The following is a 26,970-nucleotide window of genomic DNA, read 5'->3' as shown; positions in this document are numbered from 1 at the left end:
GGATTACAGAGCTATTTCGACGGGGTTAATGATACATATAATTAACTTTCACAGAAAGTTACTAATTCATAGTTGTAACGATATCGTTTTAAACGTCATCGACACAGCCATCGGGTCCGTTTTCCAAAATGTAACTGACAGATCGGCAGGTGATGCTCTATGTAGACTATAGTATGGGCACATTTTCCAGGACTTAGATATTAATTTCAAGGGCGATTGGAAATAAATAAATGACGGATATCAGTCTAATATTTTTTTATCAGCCATTTATTAACTTAGTAACTTGTAGCCCTATGCATGCTGAGGAGGTATAATAATTCTCCACACGGGACGCCCTAGTGAACTTTAACGACCTATGTGGTTTTCAAGCATTGCCGATTTGGACCTTGAAGATGTATGCTCATTTTAATACATCGTAGGCATACACATGCTTTGTGAGTGGAATCAGAGTGGGCGTGTACGAACCAAACAAAACTCAGCGTGTCGAAGGATTATACCAAGCTAAACGACACATTTGGGGCATGAAGTGACGGTGGGTCACTGCTAAAATTAGGTCGCTCCCTTCCCTGCCAGGGCAGGCATACAACATGCAACTGCGCAATACAAGTTATAGTCGTTTATACCAGGGGGGGGGCATCCATGATTAACATTACCACCAGCACCCGTTTCCAGACGTCTGGATGCATGGACGTCGCTGAACCAATGTCATTCATTTTATAGTTGTCGGAGACATTAATGCAGCGGTGCTATTTCATTGCCATAAAGGGCCTATCACGAATGCAGAATGTCGTTCTTAACTATTCCAAGTCAAGATGGTCTTTTCACCACTGTGAAAGCAGGTACATCTGCCGAAGACGGAGACAGTAGCACTACGTGTCCAGCGGATGATGATGATGAGGAGGAGGATGACGACGAAGACGATGGCAGCGAGGAAGTTAATTTCATCCCGAGATGCTCTCCTATCCCAAGGAAGCGAGGCCAATCGATATTTGATGAGGCGGACGAGTATATGCGTATACAGTTGTCTCTGCCTGCAGCCAGGAGAAGGGTAGCGTTCGCTGACACAACAGGTGGGGATCTGGTCGATGTAAGGGAATTTGTTGCCTTCGATTCTGATCAAGAAGAGGACCCAAGGTATGAAGCGGAGGCTGCACATGCAAGAGAGCCCACCTACCGCATACACACAGAATTCCACGTGGCAACGAGAAGTGCCCTGGCAGAGGCTGTTCAAACACACAAGGTGGAAGTTGAAATGCTGTCCCCCATAGAGAACGAACCCCTTGCCTTCAGTGGGATCGTACGAGTGCTCAACATCTCCTACCATAAAGCGGTGTACATCAGGTCCACCATGGACCACTGGGCCACCTACTTCGATCATCCAGCTGAATATGTCCAGGAGTCAAGTGATGGAGAGACTGATGCGTTCTGTTTCAAGTTGTCCTTCGCCTCACCTTATGACACCCATGGTTCCAGCATTGAGTTTGTTGTTCGCTATGAAACCTCTGATGGGGACTTCTGGGCCAACAACTCACAGTTGAATTATGTGGTGACCCTCTTAGTGTCTTACGAAGATCATTTAACTCCAGTAAACACTGACACAAAACAAGAATTACGAGGGATCCTGAAAGCCCCTAAGTTTTACAGGTAAATATCATGGCCGACTTTTATTCCAAGGTCAGGAAAAGTAGAAGGAAAACCTGTTTCTAATGCTTTGAAGCTGTCCTGGCTACACACATCAAGGTTGTTTTAAGTTAGTAAAATAAACACTTAACATTTAACATAACTGGATACCAAACATCTCCCTCAAATACACCTCTGCTGTAGGCTTCTTGTATGATGTATTTACTTAAATGGATAAAATAATGTCATAAGCTCAGGAAACCGACCAAATTTGGCGATACAGTGTTACGCCTCGTGCCCACTGCACCGTCAGTATTTGGGCCATGATTACTGAACGTTGGATTTAGCTAACTGAATAGCTCCAGGGATCTAGTCATTATCCAATTGCCAAGGCCTGACCTGATGTTGATCGTAAGTTTTCAACTGTACAAAGTAACTTCAATATCCACATGTGTTGACGGTGTGCAGCTGGCAAATTGTATAAACATCGAAGCTATAAGGCTTTCAAAAGAATGGGGGTGAGTTGAAAATGGTACACAACCCCTATGCCAGTGGTGTGTGGCAGCGATCAAAATAGGCAAAGGGCAGGTGTCGTTTTCCTACTTGACGTTTGCCTGCGATAAGTCTTACCTTTGACCTTTACTACCAGTTCCCTTAATAAAGGGACTTCTGGCAACTGCAGTTTCAACTGGCCTAATATACACACAGAACTGTGTGTTCTGCGTGTAACTCTACAAGGGTACATTAAAATGCTTCATTACAATTGTTGCACTCACACCAAACTAGTATGAGACAATGAGAGAGCATGGAAAACCCTGCTAGTGTAGCAACTAGCAAGTGAACAGAAAGAGGGTATCGGTTAAAATTACATGACCTATCTTCTGCAGAAGGTCAGGGTGTGTAAAGGGTATAAGAATACGACTGATCTCGTGTCATGTGGTGGCATACCGGCGGAGTCAACCAAAGTCAAACAATCCTACATGGATTTGATTTTTTATAGTAAAATACACTCTCTTCAGTATACCTTTTATCAGAAGGAAATGCATGTCACTATGTAAACAAGAGTTTTGTATATTTAGGGCGCATCAAGAGGGATATTTAGCTTTCTATTTGTGTATCTCGTTCTCGTCACATCTTTGCTTTTGCCTTTGCTGTATCATCAATATACTGAAGAGATGGAAATGACTTTCACTATCAAAAGAAAACTGAAAACGATAAGCGTTTATGTAAATATTCTATATACTGTACTCTACTGAGCCTTCAATTACAATTACAAATCTATACATCTTTATTATGAACTTCAATTGTAAGTGCTGGTGGAGTCAGGCTTCACACTGCACTTCAAATCCCTACATGGAAGATTCAGACTTGGGGAATAAGGTTGATAAAAAATAATGATCAGTCCGGCACTTGATTGTAAGCATTTGACCTATTTAGCCGAAAGCAATATGAATTTAGATTCACTTTTCACAAAGACAAGAGCGAAATCGCTGAAGTATATTTACTTTAGAAAATATGTAATGGTATATTTTACAAAACCACATCCCTACTTCTTCCACTCTGTACCAAATCGATATGTATGAATAAAGTCCTCCATTCACATCTACCTCATATCCCACAGCGCCCCCAGTGATCAGAATGCCTGGGTTGAAGCCTACGAACCATATGCCTGTAGACCACAGAGTGGCTGTTGGTGCTGAAAGACATGCTGAAATCTGCAAAGTACACCACCATACCTGTACAGAAGGCCCGGGATGTAATATTCATACATAATATTCCTATTGTCTTGGGATAAATAGGAGGTTATGAGCTCGATTGGTAACGACAATGCTACTTTATCACAACATAACTTGAGATTGTAAAACAAGGCTAATAACTTGTGACATCAAAGCAAAGCAAATAAGCAGAATAATTATCATGATCCTTCACAGACCTCTGTATTTTCAAGAATAATATAAGTTAACAAACAGATACATTGGGTTTAGCACTTTGTTAACAGGTTATTTTTTTATGTGGATTCTGATAACCATCTATTCTATTTTTTTTCAGTATGGACAACGATGGACAACATATGGATGAAGGTATATTGCAGATTAAATGTAAATGAATATAAAATGATGAAATCAAATTAATTTAATGTTATACAACAGTTAGTTCTGACCAATTAATTTGGTTGGAACATTCCATGAGTATTCACTCAAGACATTCCATGAGTGCTGATATAGAGTATAATAGCACTGGGACTTTTAACTATACATGTATCACTCCGCTTTAGAGGTGTTCTTATAACCGTTAATGTTATTAACGGTCTTTATGTAGCTTAGATTACTGGTATGTTTATGTGTTGCTTGGCAACAGTTCAGTCCCATCACAGTTGTGGATCTATTTGTGTTGGCGGATCCAAATAAATCATTAAATAAACAAACAAAGCATATCAGTTGTTGCTTATTACTGTTAACTAATAGACGGAAAAGGAGAATTATCCTCTGTGTGCCATTAACCGAACTCTGTTAACTAATAGATGTTAACTATTACTGTTAACTAATATAACTTGTTTAAAAGCAATATTACACTCAAGGTCGTGCTGTTGTCCTGAATATCAGCACGGCTGAGTTATCTTCGGCACTCGGCCTACGGCCTAGTACCTATGACCGAATCACATCCGTGCTGATATTCCGTACACCAGCACTCCCTCTCATGTGATAATGCTTAATCGCAGTTACCAAATAGCATTACAATAATGAATGCATCTATATGCATGCTACATAGTCACCATAGACATCATAACAAGTATCATTCCATATACTTGCACAATGTTGTAATACCATTAAGGGTGGTACGGTGTTTAATCAATGTAGATATAAAGATCCATTAATTTGGAGCTCTATTTGTTGTGCTTATCGTATTTGCAGAGGACCTGAGCACCTCCTCCCAACCACAGCATGTCGGGCCTAAACCTGTTTGCCCAGTTATCATTCATCCAGAGATCGACTTAGAGGTAAGAAAAGAACGCAAACCTTTCAAAACTATTCATCATAACAACATCCAGGCATCCAGGTGCACCAAATGATGCCATTTTTCTTTGAACAAATCTTTACCTGGAAAAGTCAAGATTAGCTCTTTATATTATATGCAACGCGCTTGCCAACAACGTATAATGGAGGGATACATTCTGAATGATCTGGATTTGCATGCAGTTGTTGATACAATCCCATCCTACTTGAATTCAGCAGACCAGGTACAGTAGGTCATTCATTCGGTCCTTCATTCACAATACATTTCATGGAACTAACCAATGTCCATTTCCTTAACTCTTTGTATTGTCCACAGCTCATAGAAGCTTCTGCAGCGGTTTAGGTAATATCTTACTGTTAGCCGTTACAGCATGGGAGCCTCGTGGTCCATCGTCACTGCTAGGGTGTGAATGTATTCACGCTAGCAGTCACGATGTAGCACCCCTTTTGATTCATTGTACTCAGTGGTATGTTCATGGTGCATTGTGGTTGTTTTTCATTGTATTGTATCAGTATGGAACTCAATAACTTTACTTAGTGTTCCCTGAGTTCTTGTTAATATTAATGTAATTTGATGCAATATAATGTTAATGTTGGTTTATTTGAATGTGCTACATGGTTACCATATAGTGTCAAATATGTTCCTGAAAAAGTTGTTTGCCGACTGACCACTAACTGAATCATAAAGATATTAATCATTAATCATGAATCTATCAATCATGAATTATGAATCTATTGGCTCATGAAACTCATAGCTGTTTAATGAATTGTTTGTATGTAATGTATGAATATGTATGAATTCCTCAGAGCTCAACCTCTAGCTTGCATGTACATATTGTAGATATTGTGTGTTGTGCATAAAAAATGTGAGAAATTATGATGGGGTGGAATTATCCAAAACTGAGGATATGAAAGTGCTGATAGCTGTGGTGTCAGTTTCGATTCCAAATTACATTGAGGGAACCAGCTGTTAACCAGCTGATTACCACATGTCAGGGAGCATGTTCACAGCTAATTTAAACATATTTTCTTGACACACGTAAATTGTAGATATTGGGAAAAGCTGAATTTCAAAACTGGGGAAGTTACAGTCAATCTTAAACTTAATCGTCTTCACTATTTCCTTTTGGGTATGAATTCACATTACAAGTGCAATATTTTGAAAACATATGTTTGAAGGCATTTGCTAGCTAGCAATTCAAAGATGTTTTTTTATTATAGTCCTGCAACAATTTTCCTGTTTGTATTGCCTTGTTCGTATTCACTCTCAGTTTCACTATGTCAGCATGTACTCCAAAGAAAAGCATTTCTGCATTAAAATGTTTTTTTGCCAGTCTGTGTGTAATCGTAATGTGTTTTTGGAAATGTTACCATTACCCTGTCTTGGATCTTAACATTATTTTATCATGTTTTCCCAGACTGCCGATGACACATTTGGTGCCCCACGGTCACCGAACCAAGAGCTCCAATCTCTTGACGATGCACAGTGCGATGAAGCCAGTATGCCCCACCAATCACCTTATATGTCTTGTCGTAACACAACTGACCAACCATTCCATGTTCTATCTCCAGTTCACACTGCACCTCAGTCCAGTGAGTCACCCTCCCTACCTTCAGTCCCCTGTGAATCGGTCAACCAGATTTCAGAGCGTTTAGTAGAAGCCATCAGCTGGTCCGCACTGCAGAACGATCCGACCCCCTTTCAGCCTCACACACCGAGCTCCAGCACCAGCTCTCTGGCAGCAGATGAGGAGCAGGGCAAAGACAGCTTTGCCCTCGATAAACTTATACCATTCACTGCTACTCAGTCCCCTATTATGGAGGCCAGCAGCCATCTTAGTAGTGAGGATGATGAAGTAGAGATGTTGACCTTGAGAGATGGAAAGGTCAAGCTAGCACAAACGTTTTCCAGAGGAGAGATAGACTTGTTTGATGAAAAAGTAAAGCATTTAGATTCAGAATCCGATGAGTGCACATCTGGAAGTAGCCCCCGAAATGAGATCACCCCGGACAACGTTGAAGGCAAGTGGAGATTCTGTAAGACGGAGGAGGAAACCTTACAGACGGCAGCATTGGAGAGCTTGAACAACGCCGGTGTTCCAGATGTTCCATCCACACCTAACACACAGCTGCCTGCAGCATCTGAAATGCTAACTGAGCAACCACCTTCCAAAGTTCAACATTTGGACCTTCTGGAGATATCTATGACCACAAAAGTGGGGAATACATATACTGGTAAAGCACATTCATGCCTGTTGACGCAGTTGGAGTTGCTAAGCGTAGAGAGAGAGACAGAACAAGAGAGAGGAGAGACACCGGCTGTCTTGATGAGCCATTCAGACGATCCTTATGACAAAGAACAAAACACAAAGGTGTATGAAGAAGAAGCAACACCAGGAGATGCTGCCGCATTATTAGAGGAGGACGAGAAGGTCCAACAAGAAACACTGAGTTCAGACATCGGTCAGACCAATGGAGAACAAAGCTCAATGTTCCAAAGCACTAATACTGACAATCCATTTGAACTTGGCACATCAGTAAAAAACAACTTGCTATATCCGTCTGATTCTGAGGCGACAGCAACACAGACCTCGCTGGTTGACCCCGATACGATATTTAGAGACGCATTTGATGACCTAAGAGAGACGAGCCAAAGACCAGAAGAGGAATCCATTGATTTAGTGAGCCCAGATACGTGTCTCACTCCCCCAGCTCCAGAATCTCCCCCTAGGTACGGCTCTCCTCCTTCAATCGGATCTAGCGAGCTATCTACCACGCCGTCGGTGGATTCCACTGCTACATCTCCTCTCTGCGTTCCCAAAGCAGAGAGTCAGGTGTTTCTAGGAGAGGAGCGACAAGCTGCAACATCAAACGCAGTCGCAGACACAAACACCTCGGCGACATCAGATGTTAACGTGTGTGATGCTACGCAAGGCAGGAAAGAGGTGGTGGAGCCGCCTCAAACACCCTCTGACTCATCGTCAGCGTATCCGCCCTACACCTCGCTGACAGCTGAAGAGCCGTTAACCTCGCATCCAATGTGTAAGGTGGGGAAAAACCTGAGGCTCAGCATCACCTTCCTGGGGGGGGCGATCTGTGTCTCCGTGGTGATGGCGGACCCCAGTTCCCTGTTCATCGTGGGACTTGTTTTGTCTGCACTCTTCTTTCTGATTGCGTCAGATTAGAGCTTTGTGGGGAAGTGATTGAGGTTTTTGTTTTTGTTTTCATCGTTCCTAAGAAGCAAACAAGTAGCACATGTGTGAGGATGTTATGATGGGGTGCACGTTCTTTATGTTCCTTTATGTGTTGTAATGACTTGTCATGTTGTCAACACAGACTAGTTTCTGATACCAGGGGCACTTAATACTTTATCTGTACTCATCATAATATCATAAGAATTCTCTCTAAAGGAGACATTGATCAGAAGAAGAAAAAAAGACAACGTGACGAAATGTTGTGGTTGTCTTATACACTTGCAAAGTCTGTTATCAGACATGAATATATACCCATTTATCGCAAAACATTATTACACAAAGGCCTTAACAATCACTTGAATTTGATAGCACAACTGCAGCGTTTTGCTTTTTTGTATTATCAGAATTATGTCAGAGATGTTCACAACGTCCTTCCACTGTGACACATACATATCACAATAACATATATATGGTTGGTTTTGCATGATTTATAAGCCTACTCCAAAGAATATTAAAGGTTTACATAATATATGATACGGTCTCTTTTGTATCTTCTTGTTACCTTTGTTTTCTCTGTCATTCTTTTAATTCCCATAAGGGTTATGGAAATCTATGCAGCAATTATCCAAAATATTAGTCATTCTCTTGTGAATGTAGTTATGCCGAGGTAAACTGCCATCTTTTATATATCAACCTGCTGCTGTTATTGTTTCAATGATGCCAACTGCCCACCCCAACGATAAAAAATGTCAGTGGAATTCTGAATAAAAAACGTGTAGATTAAATCACAGGTAAAGGAAAGGAGTTCAATGGCCTCAACTACCCCTCGGCCTCTTCTGACGCTGTAGTCAGTGTCACAGAGTCCAGGGATGTCAAAATGAGCCTTTAACATATCAAGCAAAGGTCACACATTGCACTGAAGTCATAGGGTTATATTACAGAGCAGGCCACTCAGAGAAAGTCAGCTAATTCAGTCGTTGAGAATTCCCTAGGAAAACTCTTGAAATGTTACACGGTTGACTACAGGACACGTGTAATGTACTGATGATGATGTTGTTGTTGAGGATGATGATGAAGAAGATGATGATGATGGATTGAGAATTTTTGTGATCAACCTTTTCCTATCAAAAACAGTTTTTCATTAGACTTAATAAAAGTATTTAAGGTTAACTGTCTGTGTGGGGGAGTGTATGTGCGTGTGTGTGTGTGTGTGTGTGTGTGTGTGTGTGTGTGTGTGTGTGTGTGTGTGTGTGTGTGTGTGGGGGGGGGGGGGGGGGGGGCGTGAATGCATGCGGGTGGGTGTTCGTGCATGCATGCGTTTATGTGGGTGTAGATGTTATTACCACTTTATGCTATATTTCACAGTTACAATTCCGTGGCCAGCAGCAGGCCAGGGACGGTGTTTTCTTTGCTACGGTTTTATTCTCGCTGTCTCCCCTCCAGCCCCTAGCATCCTCCCCTCCCACCCCAGCGCTCCCATCGCCGAACGCAACCGACATATTCCGCGAATGTGCGAGCTGCTCCCTTGCAAGCAGCCATAATTGGGATTATTCAAAAAATAATTCGCTAAATCTAGCCATTATTATGTTTGATTTTATCCAGATTTCGGGAGGGTTCCTCAGACAGAACTGCAATTGACCATGCTGGATTTCGTGTGAATTCTTTATATTTTCGGTGATGGAGATTTTTATTATGGACTATTAAGCTTTTGTCTCCCTTCGCTGTGGAGAGCAAAACAAAGACTGCACATTATTTCCGCGTACATCAACTGCCTTCGATGTGAAATATGAAAAAGCAGGCATTGACCGAGGACATTGTGTCTCTAAACGAATTGTTCTCTTGTCATTAGTCTACCAGGACGATATCCACGAAGAGGATGCGCGATCTTTTTTCATAACGTTGGTGGGTGGGTTATAATAAGCATTGAAAATCTGACATCATTTGGATATATGAACAAAACATTTTTTTTCCCCGCGTATGTTCCAGTCATCGTCGGTTTTATTTGTGATCTGGATATCCATCTTCGACGTGATGCTACATGAAATCGCCTTTTATTATCATCAGAGGATGTTACACGGGGACAAAATCCAGAACACATCCTCCTCCTTCGCTATCTGAAACCGAGAAAAGGGAGGCTGTGAATATTGGTCTACCTTCACAGAGACCCCACAGCATCCATAACCTAGATATCTCTGTTTGGTGATCAGCTGTGGATGATCAGATATCCCTGTAATGCGTTAGGTTTAGTATAGCCCTGTGCCGTGGAGGAGGATTTATGGATAACAGGTGTTGTTTTGGCTTGACAGCACACCGAGAGCATGAGGCTGAAACACAGCTTTTCTCCTAACTCGAACAACATCGGACCGAGGCGTTGGGGATCATTTGTTACAGTTTAGAACCGTTCATTTGACCAAATAAAGGGATGAGAGGTAGGTAGTCCCATTTAACATTTGAGACACACGCACGCGCGAAAACACACACGCACGCGCGCACACACGCAAGCATACATACAATATAAAAGAAGACTAAACTGTGCAATTGCAGTGCCACCTGTTTATGTGGTCCACATTGCTGTGTTGTTAAGGGCCCACCAGGCCTCACACTGTGTATGTATTGGCATGATTAGAATACGTGTTCACGTTAGATCTGTGTATTATTTCCAACATTGACAGAAGGCAATTCTGATTTCTGAGATTCCTTCTTTGTTTGAAGACGTGAAGGCTGTGCTGGGATGTGTATTATAATGTTCAGCTTTTGTGAAATTAAATCATGGGTTTTGACCAGAAAAACGTTGAACCATCTATTTCCATAGATAATCAACAGTTCTGATATAAGGCAAGGCTTCACCCCGTTGTTGTTCTTCCCATTTCCAACACCAGTGTCTCCTGGACATGAGGCCTTGTGTCGGCTGTGCTCTGTCTGTTCCAGCCCCCTGTACACCCCCATGCATTCACTCAAACACCCACACTTGCACAAAGTATGTGAGCTGGTGTATCTTAGCAACGGGCAAGGTAATTACTGTGAGAGCCAAGGAGTTGGCATGCTGTAGAGCTGCTGATCTGATCCGAGTCATAGAGGGAACAGGGAGGCAAAGCGCTCCTCTATGTTGCCTATAGCCGACACAATGTTCTCTCTGCAGCCGTGGCCTGGTCGCCTTTCCCCCTCCCTAATTCTATCAGAGCCACAGCCAACATGTCTGACCACCTTTTTTCGACGCTTCAGGTGGGAAACCTTTGTAATTTTCTATTTTCTCTGTCCCCACATTCACAGGTGGTGAGGTCCTGGCCGTAGAGGAACCATGAGCCTGGTCTTAGAGTAGCTCCTCCCAGCCCCACCTTGCGAGACGAGAGAGCGAGAGCCTTGGGAGAGCCACCAGCGGCTGTAGGAGGAGTGGTGGTGTTTAACAGGGGCTCTTCCTCGCCACCGCAGCTCCGGTGGTGTATCGGGTCACCATGGCTAACCAGAGCTTCGCCATCGACGGCCCTGGTAGCCTTCTGGCGGTGTTGGCCTCGCAGAGCCAGGCCAAAGGAGGCGGCAGCACTGGCGGCGGCGGCGGCGGCGGCAGCGGCGGCGGGGGGATCTCGGCCTCGGACGTCTCCGCTTACTTTAAGCTGATCTTCCTGGGGTTGATCATCTGCGTCAGCCTGGCGGGGAACCTGCTGGTGTCACTGCTGGTCCTGCGCGACCGGGCGCTGCACAAGGCCCCCTACTTCTTCCTGCTGGACCTGTGCCTGGCCGACGCAGTCCGCTCCGCCGCCTGCTTCCCCTTCGTCCTGGTGTCGGTCCACAACAGCTCCGCCTGGACCTACAGTGCCTTGAGTTGTAAAGTGGTGGCGTTCATGGCCGTGTTGTTCTGCTTTCACGCCGCCTTCATGCTGTTCTGTGTGGCCGTCACCCGCTACCTGGCCATCGCCCACCACCGCTTCTATGCCAAGCGCATGACCATCTGGACCTGTGCGGCCATCATTTGCATGGTCTGGACACTGGCCATCGCCATGGCTTTCCCGCCCGTGTTCGACGTGGGGACGTACAAGTTCATCCAGGACGAGGACCAGTGCATCTTTGAGCACCGCTACCTGAAGACCAACGACACGCTGGGTTTCATGCTCATGCTGGCCGTGGTGGTGCTGGCCACCCACGGCTTCTACGCCAAGCTGCTGCTCTTTGAGTATCGGCACCGCAAGATGAAACCCGTTCAGCTGGTGCCAGCCATCAGCCAGAACTGGACCTTCCACGGCCCCGGGGCCACCGGCCAGGCCGCAGCCAACTGGATCGCCGGGTTCGGCAGGGGCCCCATGCCGCCCACTCTGCTTGGCATCAGGCAGAATTTACACAATCAACACCGACGCCTGCTGGGGATGGAGGAGGTGAGGTCAGAGAGGAGGCTGGGCAGGATGTTCTACACCATCACCCTGCTGTTCCTGGTGCTCTGGGCTCCCTACATCGTGGCCTGCTTTTGGAGGGTGTTTGTCACGTCCTGGGCCATCCCACACAGGTACCTCTCCATCACCGTGTGGATGAGCTTCGCCCAGGCCGGCGTCAACCCCATCTTCTGCATCCTGCTCAACGAGGACCTGAGGAAGGTGCTGAGAGCGAACCTGCCCACCTATTGGAGGACTAAACAAAACCTGCCTCAGGATGAGGCCTACTGCATCATGTGATGCGGCCTACCGCATCATGTGATGAGGCCTACCGCATCATGTGATGAGTTTTACCTCATCGTGTGATGAGGTCTACTGTATCATGTGATGAGTTCTACTTTATCATGTGATGAGTTCTACCTCATCATGTGATGAGTTCTACTGTATCATGTGATGAGTTCTACTTTATCATGTGATGAGTTCTACCTCATCATGTGATGAGTTCTACCTCATCGTGTGATGAGGTCTACTGCATCATGTGATGAGTTCTACTTTATCATGTGATGAGTTCTACCTCATCATGTGATGAGGTCTACTGTATCATGTGATGAGTTCTACCTCATCATGTGATGAGGTCTACTGTATCATGTGATGAGTTCTACTTTATCATGTGATGAGTTCTACCTCATCATGTGATGAGGTCTACTGTATCATGTGATGAGGCCAACTACACCATGTGATGAGTTCTACTGTGTCATGTGAGGAGGTCTACTGCATCATGTGAGGAGGTCTACTGCGTCATGTGATGAGTTCTACTGCGTCATGCGATGAGTTCTACTGCATCATGTGAGGAGGTCTTCTGCATCATGTGATGAGGGGACGGCAAGGCGTATATCCAAGATCAAATACAATAACAAAATAATAATTCACGAAGATAAACTACATTAACCAAAAAAAAGTCAAAGTGTACGAGTTAAGTTATAGTATAATTTATGTTTGAGAGGAGCCCGGGCAGTAAACGATGCACCTTGATAAGTGTCCACGTCTGTGTTCTTTATTTTGATTAAGAGTGCTGAGATTTCACTGAAATTACCTGACAAGATTGTGTTTGAGAAACGAGCAAAGAGGGAAACAGAAAAAAATAAATGAGTAAATTGGGTTTCACAGACTGTATGACAAATGTGTGAAAGATCAATGAAAAAACAATCATCAATACCAAGCCAGTATGACAGACACCATTTAATATAATGTTGCCTTATTTCAGAGGGTCATGTTGTATAGTTTGGCGTCTTTGGGGGCCTGAGCCTGAAGAGATACACAGCGGACTGAAAATCTTTCAATTAATGTGTCAACGGACTTTCAATGGAGAATGTTCTTTTAATGTGGTTCCAGACGGGGAAACACAACACACAATAACACAGAATTACGAATGGATTCTTTAATATTAACCCTAACGCCTTTTTCATAGGTTTCAGAGGAAACTGCAAAACATGAAGTGGAAAAGACATTCTTGGAACCATTTGCGAAGCGGTTATGCGCCCAAAGCCCTAACATGCTTGATGTTTTTGGACTTCATTCCGGGACTGTCAGGATTATTTGTACTATAAAAAAATGCCTGTTTTCCTTTGTTTGTAAACTATACATGTTGAGCAGATGACACTATTTTGAAATATGACTTGATTTAATATTGTACAGACTGTAGGGATTAATATATTTCGGCTCTTTTTTCTATGATATTTGTTTGTGTGTGTGTGTGTGTGTGTGTGTGTGTGTGTGTGTGTGTGTGTGTGTGTGTGTGTGTGTGTGTGTGTGTGTGTGTGTGTGTGTGTGTGTGTGTGTGTGATGGAGAGAAATAGCATAGTGAGTGTAAGTGTGAAAGAGTAAAGTGACAAGAAGGGAAAGAAAGAGTGAGAGAAAGATTGAAAGGGATTGAAACAGATGAAGGTAAAATACTGAAGATTGACCAAATGGTTGCATAAAATGCCATTTTTATAGTAAATTTATTTTGTTGGCCTAAAGATACAAGTCTTTTCCAAAAAACATCCTCTAGTTATTGCATCCTTGCAATTGCTGCAACGGACGATATGGTATGTATTTTGGGATTTAATCAGAAAACATTGTATAAATGAATGATTGTGAGCAGAGAAAATGTAATAAACCAACCTGCACATTCTAAGAAAAGGTCATTAATTTTAATGCGACTTTGATAATGACGTGACGTTTTCTTTAAATATTGCTAAATAATTAAAATGGATTTTTTTTGGTTGCAAAAGATCCCCCTCAAATTAGTATTAATATTTAAACTATTAAACAGTGCCAGGTTTCATGACGGCCATATCTCTCGATGGCTACTATATTTGTCTTTAATTCATGATTACAGTTCATTCCAAATATATATTTGGGAAATGCTTTTAAGATTTTGGTTGGGTGCACAGAAACAGGCTTTGGCCAAGTTGGCTCTCCAAGTGAAGATTTATGTAATGAAAATGTCTGACCCATGTTGGGCATACATGCATATTTGTGCAGTAGGATTTCTTAATGTGTACACTTGCACAACATACTGTATTAGCATGCATTTAACTGCATTTCATAGATCTGAGAATGGAGATCAAACTGTATAGCTGATGGAAAGGCTTGGAAGTTCGAAGTGAAATGAGGTCCATTGTTTTTGTGTCTGGCAATTCCTTCGCAAGACAATATTATGTATCTGTACAGTTAAACTGAGTAGGTTATTTTGCCCACTCATTAATAAAGACTCTACTTTTGATGCTTTTTTTGTTTCGGGTTTGGTGAGCTGATGACATGGACCACTGACAAAAATCAACCCAATGTAAAAGGAAAACAAGCATACTGATCCTAAGAGTTAGACACATCTCTAGTCTTACAAACAAGGCTTTAGATTGATATCTAGAATCTGAAGCTCCGATCTGGGTGAACAGGGCGTTTCACTTTCTGTTGCATCACCTTTTTATTTGTGAAGAACAAAAGATTATTGTACAATCTGCTGAAAACGTTAAAAGAATAATAATGTGCTTTATTTATAAAGCATCTTTCCTACTTAAGAATGCGGCACAAAGTGATGCTCCAGTTTACACCTTACACATGGCATTTGCCTTTAAGCTCTGTTGTGAAGCTTACGTATCTGGGGAGTATAAAGTCCTTCTGTGAGGATCTTCATGGTCCTCACCAACAACGTAGCCTCTTAGAGATAAGCCTGATACCACAGTAAGGCCTTGTGCATTGGTCATTGTTATACAAATAAGTGTCCGCCCTGCTTAAGCAGTACACACACAGGTTGTGTTGATTCTTTCTACCCTGAGATACCGCAGTCCAGCTGGATCAGTTAAATATGGATATCCATTCTACACTATGTTTATCCAAGAGATAACAAGAATGATTGTATGTACAATTAACACATTTGCAGACACAAATATTTCCATGTCAAATACTGTTAAAAGGCAGGTCTTGCTGGTGATATGAACAATATCGGGTACTCAGATGTTTATACATTCTATGAAGAATTTCCTTCAAATGGTCAGTGCCAATCTTTCATAGATGCAAATACCCTTAGGTGACTTGGTGATCTTGCTGATCTGTGGTCATTAAAAAACTAGATATATTTTAGTTATCTATATCCCTAGATCTAGATATACAGTATACATCTTTCTCGGTTTTTCTAGTGACTCAAAGCTTCCGAAAAATAAAAGGACCACTCCTTACAGGAAGTTTCAGTAGTTTATTTATTCATCATGTTTGCATTAAATAAATTATATTAATCTGCCAATATCGTGACTTTAAACCAGCAAATGCAAAGACAGACACACATTCTGATTCATGATTCATTTCAAGTGTCGGTACGGACTTGTTCTGGATGTAATGCCATGCACATCAGACTACACCACCAAAGAAGAACTGCAGAAGCTAAACAAAAAAACATTGGATAACTCTCACCGATACCTACTGATGACTCACTTCAATGTCAGAGAGGACCTCTGAATATTGTAATGGAATGTGTTGAACATTGGTTTGTGTTTCGGTTCATATTCTGCATATTCTAGATAGAGCGGGAGATTAAGGTTCACGTTTCCATTGGAGCTGCAATCTCTTCTTATTCATGTTAAACTTGGCTAATCAGATGGAGTTGTTGCATTAGTGTTTCCTCGCCTTCCTTCACAAGACCATTCCTAAAAAGACCACCTCCTTCAACGTGTGCTGCCCTGTGGGCGTTAACTAAAGCCAGCTGCTACCAGACCAGAGCCTGTGTGGACGTATGCCTGGAAGGGGTAGGAGCGTATTGCAGTGCGTGGAAGCGCTGGCCCGTCGGGCCACATGGTCACTTCTGTTCCCGCCTCCAGATGATGACCATGCCGGTGGAGTCGGCCGACGCCAGCAGACTCTCGTCGCAGTTGAAGCTGACGTCCAGCACCGGGCCGCCGTGGCCCTGCAGCTTGTTTACGATGGCCTTGGTGTTGCGCTCCACGTCAAAGAAGTACACACAGGTGTCCTCGCTGCCCGTCACTGGTTGAAGGATGCAGATAGGGGAATGTTATGAAGACATGAAGGTGTCCAGGTTTAACTGTTGCACCAATTCTGATGTTAGTGATTTTTATATAACTAATAGCTTGACTATTACAGTTTTGGATTAAATTAAATTATTTCTTTATGAATTCATTTATGCAAATTACATTTTGGGCCAAATTATATTTAAAAAAAAACATCAGAGGTTTAATCACTCAAGCAATTTTTTTCTTATCCGATTTTTAATGACGTTATGAGGCAACCTTATCACCAAACGCTGAAACACCCCCTCCAGTCCAACTCCAGACCAAGAGTTTAACACAAGACGAAGGCAATACTTGACCTCCCCGTAATGCTTCTCTTCATCAGTTTCCGTACAGTACACCCTTGAGAGAACCATTTCCTTAGCGTTCCAGGGAGAATGAGGGGAGATGACCTACCGACGCAGGCTCCCTGTCTGAAGGACATGAGGGGGCAGAAGATGCTGTGGACGTGCTGGGAGCCGTGCTGGATGGGGAAGCTTCTCTTCAGCTGCAGTGTTCCCTCGTTATCCACCACCCTGTCCACAGCACAACACAAGCCTCCAATCAGTTTTAAAAACCACACCGTAGGACATGGAGAACAACATTACACTGTCATTGTGACATAAAAGTGTTCCGGGTTCTTGGTCTACGCCCCTTTGTATTAGTCAAGGAAAACAGAAAGAAGTCCAGGGGCGTATACAACGCCCCTGGACTTCTTTCTGTTTTCAGCACCCCAACAAAGGTACGCCCCCTGTATTAAAAGCACAACAACAGAACAACACCAACAACAGATCTGCCTTCACTAAGTGTCTGACAATGCTCTTGTCAGACACCAACAGTGTTGTCAGACACCCTACCGATACAGTAATAACATAACACTTTGACCACTACATTAGTAATGCAACATTCTGACATGTACCGTAGTAACGTAGCACTTTGACCTGTACAATAGTAACGTACGACTCTGACCTGTACAGTAGTAACGCTTTGACCAGTACAGTAGTAATGTAACTCTGACCTGTACAGTAGTAATGTAACTCTGACCTGTACAGTAATAATGTAACTCTGACCTATACAGTAGTAATGTAACTCTGACCTGTACAGTAGTAATGTAACTCTGACCTGTACAGTAGTAATGTAACTCTGACCTGTACAGTAGTAATGTAACTCTGACCTGTACAGTAGTAATGTAACTCTGACCTGTACAGTAGTAATGTAACACTGACCTGTACAGTAGTAATGTAACACTCTGACCTGTACAGTAGTAATGTAACTCTGACCTGTAGAGTAGTAATGTAACTCTGACCTGTACAGTAGTAATGTAACACTGACCTGTACAGTAGTAATGTAACACTGACCTGTACAGTAGTAATGTAACTCTGACCTGTACAGTAGTAATGTAACTCTGACCTGTACAGTAGTAATGTAACTCTGACCTGTACAGTAGTAATGTAACTCCGACCTGTACAGTAGTAATGTAACACCGACCTGTACAGTAGTAATGTAACTCCGACCTGTACAGTAGTAATGTAACTCCGACCTGTACAGTAGTAACGTAACTCCGACCTGTACAGTAGTAACGTAACTCCGACCTGTACAGTAGTAACGTAACTCCGACCTGTACAGTAGTAATGTAACTCCGACCTGTACAGTAGTAATGTAACTCTGACCTATACAGTAGTAATGTAACTCTGACCTATACAGTAGTAATGTAACTCTGACCTATACAGTAGTAATGTAACTCTGACCTGTACAGTAGTAATGTAACTCTGACCTGTACAGTAGTAATGTAACTCTGACCTGTACAGTAGTAATGTAACTCTGACCTGTACAGTAGTAATGTAACTCTGACCTGTACAGTAGTAATGTAACTCTGACCTGTACAGTAGTAATGTAACTCTGACCTGTACAGTAGTAATGTAACTCTGACCTGTACAGTAGTAATGTAACTCTGACCTGTACAGTAGTAATGTAACTCTGACCTGTACAGTAGTAATGTAACTCTGACCTGTACAGTAGTAATGTAACTCTGACCTGTACAGTAGTAATGTAACACTGACCTGTACAGTAGTAATGTAACTCTGACCTGTACAGTAGTAACGTAACTCTGACCTGTACAGTAGTAACGTAACTCTGACCTGTACAGTAGTAATGTAACTCTGACCTGTACAGTAGTAATGTAACTCTGACCTGTACAGTAGTAATGTAACTCTGACCTATACAGTAGTAATGTAACTCTGACCTTGCTGTAGTAATGTAACTCTGACCTGTACAGTAGTAATGTAACACTGACCTGTACAGTAGTAATGTAACACTGACCTGTACAGTAGTAATGTAACTCTGACCTGTACAGTAGTAATGTAACTCTGACCTGTACAGTAGTAATGTAACTCTGACCTGTACAGTAGTAATGTAACTCTGACCTGTACAGTAGTAATGTAACTCTGACCTGTACAGTAGTAATGTAACTCTGACCTGTACAGTAGTAATGTAACTCTGACCTGTACAGTAGTAATGTAACTCTGACCTGTACAGTAGTAATGTAACTCTGACCTGTACAGTAGTAATGTAACACTGACCTGTACAGTAGTAATGTAACACTCTGACCTGTACAGTAGTAATGTAACTCTGACCTGTACAGTAGTAATGTAACTCTGACCTGTACAGTAGTAATGTAACACTGACCTGTACAGTAGTAATGTAACACTGACCTGTACAGTAGTAATGTAACTCTGACCTGTACAGTAGTAATGTAACTCTGACCTGTACAGTAGTAATGTAACTCTGACCTGTACAGTAGTAATGTAACTCTGACCTGTACAGTAGTAATGTAACACTGACCTGTACAGTAGTAATGTAACTCCGACCTGTACAGTAGTAACGTAACTCCGACCTGTACAGTAGTAATGTAACTCTGACCTGTACAGTAGTAATGTAACTCTGACCTGTACAGTAGTAATGTAACTCTGACCTATACAGTAGTAATGTAACTCTGACCTATACAGTAGTAATGTAACTCTGACCTATACAGTAGTAATGTAACTCTGACCTGTACAGTAGTAATGTAACTCTGACCTGTACAGTAGTAATGTAACTCTGACCTGTACAGTAGTAATGTAACTCTGACCTGTACAGTAGTAATGTAACTCTGACCTGTACAGTAGTAATGTAACTCTGACCTGTACAGTAGTAATGTAACTCTGACCTGTACAGTAGTAATGTAACTCTGACCTGTACAGTAGTAATGTAACTCTGACCTGTACAGTAGTAATGTAACTCTGACCTGTACAGTAGTAATGTAACTCTGACCTGTACAGTAGTAATGTAACTCTGACCTGTACAGTAGTAATGTAACTCTGACCTGTACAGTAGTAATGTAACTCTGACCTGTACAGTAGTAATGTAACACTGACCTGTACAGTAGTAATGTAACTCTGACCTGTACAGTAGTAACGTAACTCTGACCTGTACAGTAGTAACGTAACACTGACCTGTACAGTAGTAACGTAACACTGACCTGTACAGTAGTAATGTAACTCTGACCTGTACAGTAGTAATGTTACTCTGACCTGTACAGTAGTAATGTAACTCTGACCTATACAGTAGTAATGTAACTCTGACCTTGCTGTAGTAATGTAACTCTGACCTGTACAGTAGTAATGTAACACTGACCTGTACAGTAGTAATGTAACACTGACCTGTACAGTAGTAATGTAACTCTGACCTGTACAGTAGTAATGTAACTCTGACCTGTACAGTAGTAATGTAACTCTGACCTATACAGTAGTAATGTAACACTCTGACCTGTACAGTAGTAATGTAAGTCTGACCTGTAAAGTAGTAACTTATTGAGGCAGGCGTTGACCAGCAGAGAGGGATCCCTGGCCTCTCGGCTGATCCACGAGCGAGCAGATATGCTGCAGATGGAGCTGCCCTCGCTCACCACCAGACGCTTGGCTTTGGTTAGCTTCCCTGTGTGTGTGTGTGTGTGTGTGTGTGTGTGTGTGTGTGTGTGTGTGTGTGTGTGTGTGTGTGTGTGTGTGTGTGTGTGTGTGTGTGTGTGTGTGTGTGTGTGTGTGTGTGTAGGGGGGAGGGCACAAACAGCCGACACAAGCAGAAAAAACAGATCAACCCAATTTCCTCTGAACCACAGGCACAAATTATAATTTTGATTATTATCGTCCAGACAAATAAAACGATAATAACACACACACACACACACACACACATGCAGAGCTTTTGATGTCTACCTGTGGCCATATCAAACAGGAAGGAGAAGATGCTCCCCCGGTCGTCCCCGGCCCACAGGATCCGGCCGGGGGCATCAAAGGAGAGCGAGAGCACGCGGCCCGTCAGCTTACTGGAGCCCCCCTTCACCTTCTTCCCCGTGGAGATGTTCACCACGTGGAGGTGGTGCTTGCTGTTCCCCACCTGCACCACACAGTCAACCAGGAAGCATCAGCCACCAGTTCATAACCTTTGCCAAGATTGAGCGGACCCCTGGGAATCTCTCTCTCTGTCTCTGTCTCTGTCTCTGTGTGTGTGTGTGTGTGTGTGTGTGCACTATATAAATATAAAAAATAAATGAGCCCTTTCTTTTTCTACCAACGCCACATCGCAAAGAGTCCGAACATGAATTGTAGGTTGGGTTGGCCATGTAAAAATAACCACAGCAAGTGCATTCGCACTGCGCAGCTCCGCGCCATTCAAAAAGAGTGACTCACCCACCGAGAAACAAGAGACAAGAGAAAGAAGCTTTGGATGCACACGCCAGCCTGCGATGCGGTCATCAAAACAGTCGTCTATTAAAAGAGGAACGGATCTGAGGCCGCTGTGCTGTGTGTTCTGCTGGCAGCGTGCAGCGGCCATGGGGGGAACAGCTCCCCGTCTAGCCTGGCATGCCAGCGCTCTTATGAGAGGCTCCTAATATGGCTCTGGTACCAGCCGACCGGCCCTTAATGAGACATACAAACCGGCCTTTTAATTATCGACATCTTCTGATGTGGACAATTTTGTGCTCATGGCAAACTGGGAACCAATAAATGATGGGCTTTGGTGAAGAGGAAATAGAAGTAGACACTAGCCAAGTAACCCTACTAAGGCCTAAAAAAAATGTTTGTTTGGTTCCGGTTTCCGACCGACCCTGTCAATTTATGTGCGACCCAAATTATTTTATGAGCTTTATAAAAAAAACAAAAAAAAAACATTTTTTTTGATGCAAACTATAATTACGTTTTGGTACAGCACCTCTTCATTCTGTACAAGGATGAGCGAATTTTCTCGTTTTTAAATGAAAACAACCTACCTATCATTCGCTGCCGCTGGAAAAAATAAAATAAAAAAATAAAATAAATTCCCTACCTACCCATGACCTCAACTGACAACCAACAGGAACCAAACTTTTTTTTTTTTTTTAGGCCTAACCCCCGCTGCAACACTACCGATTACCGTAAGACACCTGGCCATGAATATTCACGGGAGTGAAAACACCCACACACTCATACAGCGCATAACAAAACAGGAGGTCAAAGTGCAACCTTGTGTGTGACAATAACAATTATATTCAAAACAAACATTTTAATTCACAATTAGCATGTTCTGTTCTGCACAATTTCCTACATCCGTTATTCTGTTTCCATATTCCTTCCTGCAGGAAGGAACATTGTCCACCATGACTCCTGCACTCACCACAGTCAGGTTGTTGTTCATGGGCTGGAAGGTGCAGCACAGCAGCTCGCTGGACTCGGGGTCCCGGACCTCTCGGATGCACCGCCCGTCCTCCGTGTTCCAGATGCGCAGCGTCCCGTCGAGCGACGTCGACACGATGACGTCGTTGCTGAGGGACCAGGCGAAGTCGGTGACCGGCCCGCCGTGGCCCTTCAGGATCACCTTCACGCTGGCCGGGGGCGGCGACAGAGTCATGATGGACAGGGTGCCGTCCAATGAGCAGCAAGCGAGGAGGTGCTTGTCGTCATTGGCGAACTGCAACCGCGGAACTAAATCAAAGAACAAGGGTCGAAAGAAAATGCTAAATTAACTTTAGTTATTTATTAGTTTAAAGTCGACGGTACAAATTCACAAAATAAATCACCTGCTGAGTCCACGTGTTGGTCAAATATGTGGTGCATGCCAGCAAAAGCGTAGTTTTCGCTCAGGGTGGTGTCCCCCGCCATGGCGCGGCTGGCCTCCGCCACGGAGGTGGGCACCAAGCTGCCCGGGGGCCTGCAGCCAGCGGGAAACAAGAACAAACCCCGGAGGAACACGATCAATAAAACACACCTCACTGCAGCGTCCTAAAGCTGACAACTCAATATGAAGGATGTGACCGTTACTCACAGAGACCATGCCATGACAGCTTACAGGCAGTAAATCTCAGGAGAAAAGCAATAGCACTATGCAGGACCCAATGAACCAACGCAGAACGCGGCCGCGTGGCGAACAGAAGGCGGAAATGTACCAGCACTGGGATTTATTCCCCGGTGGGTACCTTTCATCGTAGACGCCGGCCCGGTTCATTTGGGCCTGGAGCTGGTAGGAGCCTCTGCTGACCGACCGGCGGTGACCGCGCGTCCCCTGAGCGCGGGGGTCCTCCTCGAAGTCCTGTTCAGGAGGAGCAGCAGGGGGGGGGGGGGGGGAGAGGAGCCAGGCCGCGTGGAGTGAGCCAACGTGCTTGCAACAGGCATTTCATTGGCAATCAACAAAATACACATGCTGAGAGAGATATTTTTCCGTGGTAAATTGTCTATCCTATGTTTTTAATCTATATTCGTTATTATTAATGCCAGCCCCTTCCAACCAAGCTGCTCAGTTAATCAGTCAGTCATTCGGCACTGCTACAATGATCTCTGTCTCAAGAGACTGACTTGGGATCGTTCACGCCAAGCAAAAGTAGTCATCGCTACTTCTACCCCCCCCACCCGTACTAGTAGATTTACATTTAGCTGAGCATGGATATATCTCACTGCCCCTCTCTAAGCTCTGTTTCCCTCGGTCTGACCTCCATGCGGTCCAATGTTGTGCGGGAGCTGCGCACACTGCTGGCCCTGAAGCTGCTCTGCTCGGACAAGGGTCCGTAGCGCAGGGCCAGCAGCTGACTGCGCAGCCTCAGGTACTGCCTGCGCAGACCTGGTTCATAGCCACACTTGGCATTCTCTCTGAGCAGCTGGCTGCGCCGGCGGATGTATTGGGTGCGGAACTGTGGGAAGGTTGGCGTGCGGTAAGCATTATACCTAGAGAAGGCAGAGACAAGACGTAGGCAGACTTATCGACCAACGATTATGTATATACTACACACAGAGCAGGCCTATTGATGACCCTCACTGAGCATCCTGTTGCCTCTTACCTTGCGTCCACTGCCAACACCTGCTGCCAAACTGCGGCCATTCCACAAGCACTCTGGATGGAGAAGAAACCACTGCCGGGGCAGATTCTGTGTGTCATTGTAAATAACAGAGCGGTTTACGCCATTACTTGAGTTGGCACTTTAGACAGAGTAGGATGGGTAATGATTGGTAGATGACACCTACTTTGATGTAAATACAAGCTAGCACATGGGTTTTTATTGTGTATTTAACGAGTAAAATAAAGGGTAGGTTTGTAATGATAAAGATAGCCTACGTCATGGCTGGTATCAGGTGAGCCGTGCAGAAACGGAGGCCAGTGAAACACGGCTGGTAGCTAACGCGCTATCAACCTAGCATAATACGATATAACCAGATGCGAACATCTCATCTCTGGAAATGTATTTTAAAAACTAAAACCCACCATACGAAGCACATTTTAAGACATACATTTGAATACCCCTGCATTCATTGTATTTATTCTTTAAATAAACAGTGGAACTGGGTTACAATTGCTCACCTTCCTTAGCTTCTCTCCATCGCTGTTTGACAAGTAAGTCACGTGACACGGCCAACCCAAACATTGGGCTGGGAGAGACTCATGAGTTGGAGCGTTATCCCGGGCTACCTCAACGCAAGCTCTGGTCTCATACTTCCCGTGAGCTGTGTACGCAGGGTAACAGTCCCCGAAACGAGAAGATTAGAAATATGAAAAGGAGAATAACAACAAAGACAAGGCAAATAAATATGGAGATTTCTGATGAATGATTTTACGAAGCAATATCCGAAACATGTAACGGAAACGGATATCCTAGAAGTCTCACCGTTGCTAAACCCATCTGAATGAAAGTCCCGCCCTGGCCAATAACGCACATTTGGAGCAGGCGCACCAAGCAACCTACACAAGCATTTGCATTCAGCACCATTTATGAGACCATTGCATAATTATGTAATTCAGTTATAGAATCATTGGGAAATATATGCTGAATATATACTTCAATATAATTCATTGTTGATACGTTTTTGTTGACACGATTAAATCAAATCTTATCAAGCATATTTAGTGCTCCATATTCAGTGCTCCATCCACTTTCTGGATAACTGGATAAAACAGGGCAAAAATAAGCCTTTATCAAAGCTAAAAAATATTGCCAACACAGTGGAAATCAATCATCGAAATAGCCAAATGAGATACATGATAATTACAAAGTGGCCTGCATAAAAGCATAGGCCTAGGCCTAGGCCCATGCATTCATCTTAAGGAAAATGATTTAATCATAGGTTGCTTTTATCGTTTCCAACACTCAAGGTCTAGCCTCAAAGCTTCTGTTTAAATGAGTCTATAACATGATAAAAACACAATCATACATAAGCATGTTGTAAAAGCTTTCTTGTCCTAACAACAGTGCATGGCCACAGCGGCATCACAATGGTGGGATTAAGAGGTCAGCTCGGAGATTTCGCCTGGCTCAGCAAAGGCCCAGAGGTGATGGACCAGCGCTCAGCTGACTGGGCTCTTTGCTTGTTGGTAGTGTTGTTTCCCGAAGGGGCCCCGCTGACCGGCCCATTCACAGTGGCGGTCCATAAATGAGCGGGTTGAACCCCACACAGGCACAGCATTTCAAATCACGGACTTTGGAACACAGCCAAGATGCCAGGAACAAAAGGTATGTAAAGGAAAACACTTTAAGACTATATATTATATAGGACTATTATGTATTATTAATGTTCATTTAGGTGCTCACGCAGTATTCTCATCCATGCCATGTGTCATGTTGTAGTGAAATAAAATAGGTTAACCGTGCCATAGCAAAATGTGTAACACGTTAGTAGGCCTAGTACCAGAAATGTATGTATTAACAACTTGAACCATTTCTATCCCTTTTCACAGGTAATAAATCGGACAAGAAGTCAGCTCCCAAGGTAACTGTGATTAAAGAATATACAAATGAGATTGATTAACTTGACTAGAATAGACCTGAAATTGCAGTCAAGTTAATCAATGGTATAAAAACAGACTGATTCGTCATCCATCTCATCCGTCCATGTGGTGTTTCCTTATCGTTCACGTCATTCAATCGTTCCATTCTATTTACAGCAACCTCAGAGTCCTAAGGAGCAGCCGAAGAAAGGTGATCAGAAAGGAGATGATAACAAGAAGCAAGGAGGTAGGCATTAAACTAAGACCGTGTTCCCATAGAGTAAATCCCTCTACAGAGAGGCTCTGCTCACAGGCAGGACCGTTCACATTCAGACCTCCTTTACATGCTGAGGTTTCATTACCCCGCTGAGCGCCTCCACTGAAGTGACATGTCCGTCCTCCCCCAGCAGGACAGCCGAAGGGAGAGAAGCAATAACTTCCAGGCCTTCGTGAAGATGGCTTTGGAGACACTGCTGGGGTCCTGCCGTCGTAAGCACGCGGGTCCTCAGGGCAGGCAGGGCTGAGTTAACCTACATGGCTCTCCCCTCCTCCCCCCCACCGCCGCCACCACCACCCCTCCTCCTCTCCCTGGGCGAGGGTGTTTCAGACAGCATCTGCTCCCCCCGCAGAGGGGCCCAGAGCCCGACGTGATCTCCATCCATCACCATCTGCCCTCACTCTCCCCTCCACCCTCCTCTGCTCCCCCCCCCTCTCTTTCTTTCCTGTTTCCCTCCTTTCTCCGCTTGAGTCTGCTGTACGGCAGGTCCAACCAGGGGTCCGCGCTCAGAGCAAAAAACACTGAAGACCTTCCCAGTCCTTCCCAACTCACCCCTACCTTCCCCCAACATCGACCCCTTTTCTCTTTGCCCATGACCCTTGGAACATGATTGGCTGTCTAACGGCCCATTCATTCCTCTTGTAAATAAACATTGAAATAAACAATTATTTCTTACAGCAGTATGTTGTGTCCTCCTCTTAT

At 43.8% G+C, this 26,970-nt stretch overlaps 3 protein-coding genes and 1 long non-coding RNA gene across 10 annotated transcripts; 3 read left to right on the top strand and 1 right to left on the bottom strand.

The window, feature by feature from the left end:
- The first annotated feature begins 23 nt into the window (after positions 1-23).
- LOC132463011 (protein phosphatase 1 regulatory subunit 3A-like) lies at positions 24-8,362 on the top strand. 2 transcript variants are annotated; one of them, XM_060058991.1, is made up of 5 exons: positions 24-1,644; positions 3,670-3,701; positions 4,533-4,618; positions 4,951-4,977; positions 6,053-6,192. In XM_060058991.1, exons 1-4 carry the CDS (start codon positions 785-787, stop codon positions 4,975-4,977), a joined length of 1,005 nt encoding a protein of 334 aa, XP_059914974.1. In that variant the 5' UTR covers positions 24-784; the 3' UTR covers positions 6,053-6,192. The 2 variants fall into 2 exon arrangements, with proteins under 2 accessions (XP_059914974.1, XP_059914890.1); XM_060058907.1 differs by lacking the exon at positions 4,951-4,977 and having other exon boundaries at positions 26-1,644; positions 6,053-8,362.
- Positions 8,363-9,292: 930 nt separating this feature from the next.
- LOC132462860 (probable G-protein coupled receptor 173) lies at positions 9,293-14,961 on the top strand. Of its 3 annotated transcripts, XR_009526934.1 has the most exons (3): positions 9,296-10,257; positions 11,099-12,823; positions 12,890-14,961. XR_009526934.1 is itself a non-coding variant. In XM_060058778.1 (2 exons), exon 2 carries the CDS (start codon positions 11,281-11,283, stop codon positions 12,487-12,489), a length of 1,209 nt encoding a protein of 402 aa, XP_059914761.1. In that variant the 5' UTR covers positions 9,293-9,730; positions 11,099-11,280; the 3' UTR covers positions 12,490-14,961. The 3 variants fall into 3 exon arrangements, 2 of the variants coding, with proteins under 2 accessions (XP_059914761.1, XP_059914650.1); XM_060058778.1 differs by having other exon boundaries at positions 9,293-9,730; positions 11,099-14,961; XM_060058667.1 differs by having other exon boundaries at positions 11,099-14,961.
- Positions 14,962-15,905: 944 nt separating this feature from the next.
- Positions 15,906-24,662, bottom strand: wdr13 (WD repeat domain 13). Of its 4 annotated transcripts, none has more exons than XM_060058467.1 (10): positions 24,591-24,662; positions 24,073-24,159; positions 23,728-23,959; positions 23,218-23,330; positions 22,822-22,952; positions 22,419-22,726; positions 20,981-21,161; positions 20,561-20,702; positions 17,148-17,266; positions 15,906-16,707 (listed from the first exon to the last, which is right to left on the bottom strand). In XM_060058467.1, the coding sequence occupies exons 2-10, from the start codon at positions 24,111-24,113 to the stop codon at positions 16,523-16,525; spliced, it is 1,452 nt and encodes a 483-aa protein (XP_059914450.1). In that variant the 5' UTR covers positions 24,114-24,159; positions 24,591-24,662; the 3' UTR covers positions 15,906-16,522. The 4 variants fall into 4 exon arrangements, with proteins under 4 accessions (XP_059914450.1, XP_059914533.1, XP_059914367.1 ...); XM_060058550.1 differs by having other exon boundaries at positions 24,073-24,144; positions 24,591-24,654; XM_060058384.1 differs by lacking the exon at positions 24,591-24,662 and adding an exon at positions 24,348-24,582 and having other exon boundaries at positions 24,073-24,144.
- A 948-nt stretch (positions 24,663-25,610) lies between these two features.
- Positions 25,611-26,948, top strand: LOC132462590 (uncharacterized). The gene is made up of 4 exons (XR_009526881.1): positions 25,611-25,737; positions 25,962-25,993; positions 26,169-26,238; positions 26,399-26,948. It is a non-coding gene; the product is annotated as an uncharacterized LOC132462590 (long non-coding RNA).
- Positions 26,949-26,970: the final 22 nt, after the last annotated feature.

Source organism: Gadus macrocephalus, chromosome 1 (assembly GCF_031168955.1).
Source record: "Gadus macrocephalus chromosome 1, ASM3116895v1".
Classification (NCBI taxonomy): domain Eukaryota; kingdom Metazoa; phylum Chordata; class Actinopteri; order Gadiformes; family Gadidae; genus Gadus; species Gadus macrocephalus.
Note: the sequence above shows the minus strand (reverse complement) of the source record. Positions and strands in the feature narration are given on the sequence as shown.

Coding starts and splice junctions, on each gene's coding strand:
- LOC132463011 (XM_060058907.1), top strand. CDS start 785: ATGTCGTTCTTAACTATTCCAAGTCAAGATGGTCTTTTCACCACTGTG. Junction 1,645..3,669: donor AAAGCCCCTAAGTTTTACAG/GTAAATATCATG, acceptor ATTTTTTTTCAG/TATGGACAACGATGGACAAC. Junction 4,619..6,052: donor ATCCAGAGATCGACTTAGAG/GTAAGAAAAGAA, acceptor ATGTTTTCCCAG/ACTGCCGATGACACATTTGG.
- LOC132462860 (XM_060058778.1), top strand. CDS start 11,281: ATGGCTAACCAGAGCTTCGCCATCGACGGCCCTGGTAGCCTTCTGGCG.
- wdr13 (XM_060058301.1), bottom strand. Junction 20,703..20,980: donor CCTGTTTGATATGGCCACAG/GTAGACATCAAA, acceptor ACACACACACAG/GGAAGCTAACCAAAGCCAAG. Junction 16,708..17,147: donor CAGACAGGGAGCCTGCGTCG/GTAGGTCATCTC, acceptor TCCTTCAACCAG/TGACGGGCAGCGAGGACACC.